The sequence below is a fragment of the Nerophis ophidion genome, linkage group LG13 (assembly GCF_033978795.1).
Source record: "Nerophis ophidion isolate RoL-2023_Sa linkage group LG13, RoL_Noph_v1.0, whole genome shotgun sequence".
NCBI classification, from domain to species: Eukaryota; Metazoa; Chordata; class Actinopteri; order Syngnathiformes; family Syngnathidae; genus Nerophis; species Nerophis ophidion.
In genome coordinates this window covers 8,208,997-8,216,224 of record NC_084623.1, presented here as the reverse complement: position 1 = coordinate 8,216,224, position 7,228 = coordinate 8,208,997, and the positions used below count along the sequence as shown (strand labels likewise).

The window sequence follows — 7,228 nt, the reverse complement described above, 5'->3', positions numbered from 1 at the left end:
CGTGGAAAAAGCCAACTGTTGCTCTTACAGAGCTTCCCACAATGAAGTAATGGGGATCAATTACACGCTCACTTGTGGATACAAGCAATGCTGCTGTGACCTTGCTGCTCGGTTAAGTCTTTGCTCTTTTAAAGCTGGATTGGATTCACTTTTTTAATCAATCAAGCTCCTCAGGTGTTACCTTTTTGTTTTCAGTTTAAATACTTCAGCGGCCCCTCACACTTTTTTATATAAAGTACGCAGAGCTAGGGCTGGGCGATATGGCCTTTTTTTAATATCTCGATATTTTTAGGCCATATAGCGATACACGGTATATATCTCAATATTTCGCCTTGGCCTTGAATGAACACTTGATGCATATAATCACAGCAGTATGATGATTCGATGTGTCTACATTAAAAAATTCTTGTTCATATTGCATTAATATATGCTCATTTTAAACTTTCATGCAGAGAGGGAAGTCACAACTAAGTCAGTTGACCAAAACTGTTATTAAGCAGTGGCACAAACGTTCATGTAATTTCCAAAACAGAAAGTGCAAGATTGTCAGAGACATTTTAAGTTGAGTTTATACCAAAAAGTTCTATTTTGGTTTCATCTGATCACATGACATTCTCCCAATCCTCTGCTGTATCATCCATGTATCCATTTTGGTATAAACTCAACTCGTCGTGTTTGGAGGAAGAAGAATACTGAGTTGCATCCCAAGAACACCACACCTACTGTGAAGCATGGGGGTGGAAACATCGTGCTAAGGCGCTGTTTTTCTTCTAAGGGGACCGGACGATTGATCCGTGTTAAGGAAAGAATGAATGGGGCCATGTTTCGTGAGATTTTGAGCCAAAACCTCCTTCCATCAGTGAGAGCTTTGAATGGTTGACCAAATACTTATTTTCCACTATAATTTACAAATAAATTCTTTAAAATTCCTACAATGTGAATTCCAGGATTTTTTTTTCACATTCTGTCCCTGACAGTTGAAGTGTACCTATGATGAAAATTACAGACCTCTGTCATCATTTTAAGTGGGAGAACTTGCACAATCCGTGGCTGACTAAATACTTTTTTGCCCCACTGTATGTGTAGGTATGTATGTATATATGTAGGTCGCTAGATATGTAAGTAGGAGGTATAGTTTAAGGATTGCACTGCCTTGAAGTTGATAGTTCTACTATTTGCTTATAATTAATAAAGGAACTGCTTGTTTTGGCTATGTCTATTCAAGAAATAAACACATGAAATTATTCTGACTTGATAAATGATTCATTTAACTGTTTTTATCTTAATGCAAAGCTTCCATCTGCACCGAATCGTAATATGTTTAAAAAGCATTGTTAGTGAATCGTATTGTAACCCATGTATTTAGATGCATATTGGATCGTCACTTAAAGGGGAACATTATCACAATTTCAAAAGGGTTAAAAACAATAAAAATCAGTTCCCAGTGGCTTGTTGTATTTTTTGAAGTTTTTTTCAAAATTTTACCGGTCTCGGAATATCCCTAAATAAAGCTTTAAAATGCCTTATTTTCGCTCTCTGCGAAGACACTGGCCATTTCCCTGTGACGTCACACAGTGCTAAACAAACAATGGGAATACCACAGCAAGATATAGTGTTATTACCTCGGATTCAAACTCGGATTTCAGCGACTTAAGCGATTCAACAGATTACTTACTTATTTAAACAGATGGTTGGAGTATGAAAATATTGAAGAAGAAACTGAAGCTATTGAGCGAATAGCTATTGACGCTATTCATAGCCATAGCATGGCCGAATAGCTGCGTTAGCATCGCCGGTAAAATGTGCGGACCAAACGATCAGGACTTTCTCATCTTTTGACACTGGAGCAACTTAAATCCGTCGATTGGTAAGTGTTTTTTTCGCATTAAATGTGGGTGGAAGGAAACGTAATATAGTTGCAAATGCATCTACAGGTTATCCATACATCTTTTTTCCATGTCTGCTTTAGCACCGCCGGTAAATAGCATGTTAGCATCGATTAGCATAGCATGTTACCATCGATTAGCTGGCAGTCAACATCAACAAAACTCACCTTTGTGATTTCGTTGACTATCGTTGCAAATGCATCTGCAGGTTATCCATACATCTCTGTGCCATGTCTGCTTTAGCACAGCCGGTAAAATGTGGAGAAACTCCAGCACATTCAATTGGGGTCTGGCGGCAGACACTTTGGCATCTTCGGGCCAGTGGTGCAACTTGAATCGCTCCCTGTTAGTGTTGTTACACCCTCCGACAACACACCGTCGAGGCATGATGTCTCCAAGGTTCCAAAAAATAGTCAAAAAAAACGGAAAATAACAGAGCTGAGACCCGGTGTTTGTAATGTGTTGAAAATGAAAATGGCGGGTGTGTTACCTCGGGGACGTCACATTCTGACGTCATCGCTTCCAGCGCGATAAACAGAAAGACGTTTATCATCATCATCATCATCATCATCTTCCGCTTATCCGAGGTCGGGTCGCGGGGGCAACAGCCTAAGCAGGGAAACCCAGACTTCCCTCTCCCCAGCCACTTCGTCTAGCTCTTCCCGGGGGATCCCGAGGCGTTCCCAGGCCAGCCGGGAGACATAGTCTTCCCAACGTGTCCTGGGTCTTCCCCGTGGCCTCCTACCGGTTGGACGTGCCCTAAAAACCTCCCTAGGGAGGCGTTTGGGTTGGGGAGGAGACCCTGCCCCAAGTGGAGGAGTTCAAGTACCTAGGAGTCTTGTTCACGAGTGAGGGAAGAGTGGATCGTGAGATCGACAGGCGGATCGGTGCGGCGTCTTCAGTAATGCGGACGTTGTACCGATCCGTTGTGGTGAAGAAGGAGCTGAGCCGGAAGGCAAAGCTCTCAATTTACCGGTCGATCTACGTTCCCATCCTCACCTATGGTCATGAGCTTTGGGTCATGACCGAAAGGATAAGATCACGGGTACAAGCGGCCGAAATGAGTTTCCTCCGCCGTGTGGCGGGTCTCTCCCTTAGAGATAGGGTGAGAAGCTCTGCCATCCGGGAGGAACTCAAAGTAAAGCCGCTGCTCCTCCACATCGAGAGGAGCCAGATGAGGTGGTTCGGGCATCTGGTCAGAAAGATGTTTAATTCGCCAAAATTCACCCATTTAGAGTTCGGAAATCGGTTAAAAAAATAGATGGTCTTTTTTCTGCACTATCAAGGTATATATTGACGCTTACATAGGTCTGGTGATAATGTTCTCCTTCAAGGTACAGATGCACAGTCCTACTATCATCAATCAATCGATCAATGTTTATTTATATAGCTTTAAATCACAAGTGCCTCAAAGGGCTGCACAAGCCACAACGACATCCTCGGTTCAGAGCCCAGAAAAGGGCAAGGAAAAACTCACAACCCAGTGGGACGTCAATGTGGATGAATAAAATTGACTGAACCGTGGTCTTAGATTGGGTACGTTCTCAACAGGGATTACAATATACAGTTACACCCAAATTATCCATCCCAAACACTTTAAATCTCCCAAAAAACTGGAATGTTAATTTTCTGGCATGAATGTAAAATCTGTCAAATTCTCCTTCTGTTTTAGGAGCTCCAGTACCACCACTATACGTTGGACCAAAACTCTGATCCAATCAAAGAGCAGAGCAAGGATTTAAAAAAAGCTCTGACTGTCCATCCAGTGTCTGACCCTGAACAGATGTACCAGCTGCACAGATACTTCACTGAGATTGAACTGCAGAAGACTTACGACGAGATTGCTAAGCTGCAGGTAAGCGGCTTTTCAAGTGTCACAAATCACCTGTTATCTCTGAGCTAGGTTGAAAAAAAAAAACAAAAAATCGTGTGGTTTAGTTCTGTCAGCGCAGCGTTACATCTTTTACTTGATGGATGTACTTCTTTTTTTTCTTTACGTTCCACAGGCAGAAATAAAGAACGTCAGCGCGGTCGCGTTCGAGGGCAACCGAAGTGCCCAGTGGCCAATCGGGGTCAACCCACCCTTCGAGCCAAAAACCCGATTCGAAGTTTTGAAGTGGGAATACTTCACAGAAAAGGAGATTTATTCATGCTTGGATGAATCTCCAAAGTGTGAACTGCATGGCATTGACCGCATGGACGTGGCGGACGTCATTGAAGTCGCTGTCGGAGAGCTGAACAAGAAGTACAAACCGCTTTTGCAGCTGAAGAAACAGCATTTGATTAACGGCTACCGGCGCTTTGACCCCACCAGGGGCATGGAGTACACCTTAGACCTGCAGCTCGAGGCGGTCAACCAAAAAGGTCACAGTCGTTCCATCTCCAAGCGTGTTCATTTGGTGCGACCCTTGAGCCAGGTGGAGATACTTCCAATGCCTTACGTCACAGAAGCGACACGGGTCCACGTCGTCGTGCCGATTACCGCGATGGATCGGGACTCCGTCGATCCTTTCTTCAAGGTCTTCGTCTCCAATTTCTTCGAAATAAACGAAAACGCCGTCCTCACCTTCTTGTTCATTTACGACCCGGTGGAGGCGCAGCAAGTTAACCAGAAAGACATATTTTCCAGCATCAAGACTAAAATCAACCACCTCGAGGCCAAATACGCTACGGTGAAAATCCCTTGGATCAGCGTCAAGACCGAAACACCGTCTCAGATCAAATTCATGGACATCATCTCAAAGAAGCACCCGGTCGACACGCTGTTCCTGCTCGCAAACATTAACATGAACGTTAATACGGAGTTCATGAACCGTTGCCGCATGAATTCTATCAACAACTGGCAGGTGTTCTTCCCCATCCATTTCCAGAATTACAATCCCGATGTAGCCTATCATGACCAACCGCGTCCGACCAAAGTCGACCTGATCAAGGACTCTGGGCATTTCGATCGCTGGTCATTCGACGAAGCTTGTTTTTACAATTCCGACTACATGGCGACTCGCACAAAAATGGCTGCGGATGTCCAAGAGAACGAGGAGATCCTGGAGACCCTGGACATGTACGACATGTTCGTGAAGTACTCCGATCTGCACGTGTTCCGGGCCGTGGAGCCGGCTTTACACCAGGAGTACCACTACAAAGCCTGCAACCCGAGGCTGAGTGAGGACATCTACCACAGGTGTGTTCAGAGCAACTTGGAAGGTCTGGGTTCTCGCTCCCAACTCACCGTGCTGCAGTTTGAGCAAGAACAAGGAAACCGCTCTTGAAAATGAAAACCAGTGAAACATCTGTTCTTGCCTGTGCGCAAATAATAGCTGTGGTTTTCTCGAGATGACTTCCTGGGACACTCTGGGTATGTTCACAAATAACACACTTGAATGTCAAATATTTCGGGGCTTTGGAACACTCCCGACCTGACCTGGCGTTCTCAAAGTTCGGCGTGTTTGTAGAACCGAGCTAAGAATGAATGCAGTACATTTCTCCTTTCTAACTTTAAAACGTGTTTACAACCCTTTTTAGACGAGTCGTTACAACCCAGTGGTTCTGTGACGCTCCACTCTCTGAAAGATGCAATAGGTGATGTTTGACCACTACGCTGCTGCTCCAGTTTTCATGACCAGGTGCTGACACGGCACGGCTTTTACTCTGCACCTGTCTGTTCCTATATTACCTGGGGTCTTTGTCTAGGTTTTGCACTAAGGGGGTAGATTGCAATTTTTTTTTTTTTTTTTTTGAACGGTGGACAAAGCATGCTTTTTAGTGAGTCGCCATGCCGGTCAGTCCGAGTCAACCAAATTCCAAAGTGGTTTTTGCACTGTTACATTAGGGGGTTTGAGGTTGGAACCTGCTTTTTGAAGTTTAGATGTTCTTTGTCCGCCTGCTCTGGTTCTTTCCAAAAACATGACCCTGAGAGCTTTGCTATTTACAAATGTGAACGTATTCACAAAGAAAATCGCTGTCGTCGTGCCTTGAAACTAACCTTCGTACGAGGGTTCTTTTGAAGTCATATTTGTGCGTTCCTAGTGTAGTTTTTACGATTTTTCCAATGTGGGACGCTATCTTTAGATTTTCAGACAGTGGAGAATGTCGCTGGCATACAGCAAGTGTGTAAATACGAGCACATCCGCAGGTTTTTGGTGCCTCAAAGCAAGTATTTCCTGTTGTTTTTTTTTTTTGGGTGGACTGAGGCTTGTGTAGGCGGAGATGTGTACAAGAGACATGTTAAATTCGTCTCAGATCTGGTAATGTTCCTAAAAATTGTACTAAGAATAGTGTAGGAAAACTAAATAGTTGTGATTTTTTACAGAGCAGCTTTTGTTGCCTGAAACACTATTTTAGGTTATATGTGGAGTATTTGTTAGAATAGTAGCAATAGTCGAAGGTATACGAGAACATTTTTCATTAGGGTTACTAAAAATAGTGCAATATTACTGCCAAGGCTACTGGAGTACTACCAGCTGGAGTACATTATTGCTTACTTCACAATGCTGAAGGTACCTTGTTTTGTTGGTCACTTTTGGATATAAACGAGGAATCAAACGGGGATTAGGAATAATCCCTGGGATGTTCCTGCTGTACGCTAGTTTGTCCGATGGGAATCAAAGATGGCTTTTAGAGAGGAATTGCTTTTAGAACTTCCAGCAGCTAAAAAAGCGATCAAGGATTTCATTCAATTTTTTAGTTGTACGTTTTGATTTATAACATTACAGAGCAGGGAATGAACACCGTTTTTTGTCTGATTAACATGTATCTGAACGCACGGATTACAAATTAGTGCTCATGATCGTGTAATAGTAACGGAATCATCCACGTTGCACTCTATTTATACAGTCGCGTCTACTCTCCATCCAACATAGGGGCGGTAATTTCGTAATCTGAGCCAGACAAATTGTACTAAAAGTAAAAGCAAAGTTTCCTATTAAAAAAATAACGTGAACCTAATTCATCTGTTTCAGGACTCTAGAAGTGCACAAAAAAAATCAATTCACATCCAAATCATGATTCTTACACATCCAGATTGTAAATCAATAGATAAATAAAAAAATTTATTAAAAAAATAACAAAATATATAAATACATAATAAAATTGCTTTAGAAATATACATGTATGTATATACAGTATGTACTGTATATGTATATATATGTGTATATACATATATAGATATATATCTATATATCTATGTACATATGTATACATATAGATATCTATACATGTACATATGTATGTATATATATATATTTAATATATATGTGTGTATATATATGTTATGTATGTGTATATATGAATATATACACACACAAACATATGTGTATTTATACACATACATGTTAAACAAATAT

At 42.1% G+C, this 7,228-nt stretch overlaps 1 protein-coding gene across 1 annotated transcript in view; it reads left to right on the top strand.

Annotated features, from left to right (window-relative positions):
- Positions 1-7,228, top strand: part of chpfa (chondroitin polymerizing factor a) — a 28,893-nt gene extending 21,665 nt beyond the window's left edge. Inside the window, exons 3-4 of the mRNA XM_061918329.1 lie at positions 3,559-3,741; positions 3,893-7,228. Of these exons, the coding sequence (XP_061774313.1) occupies positions 3,559-3,741; positions 3,893-5,155 (1,446 nt within the window). The 3' untranslated portion in view covers positions 5,156-7,228. The remainder of the gene's footprint in view (positions 1-3,558; positions 3,742-3,892) is intronic.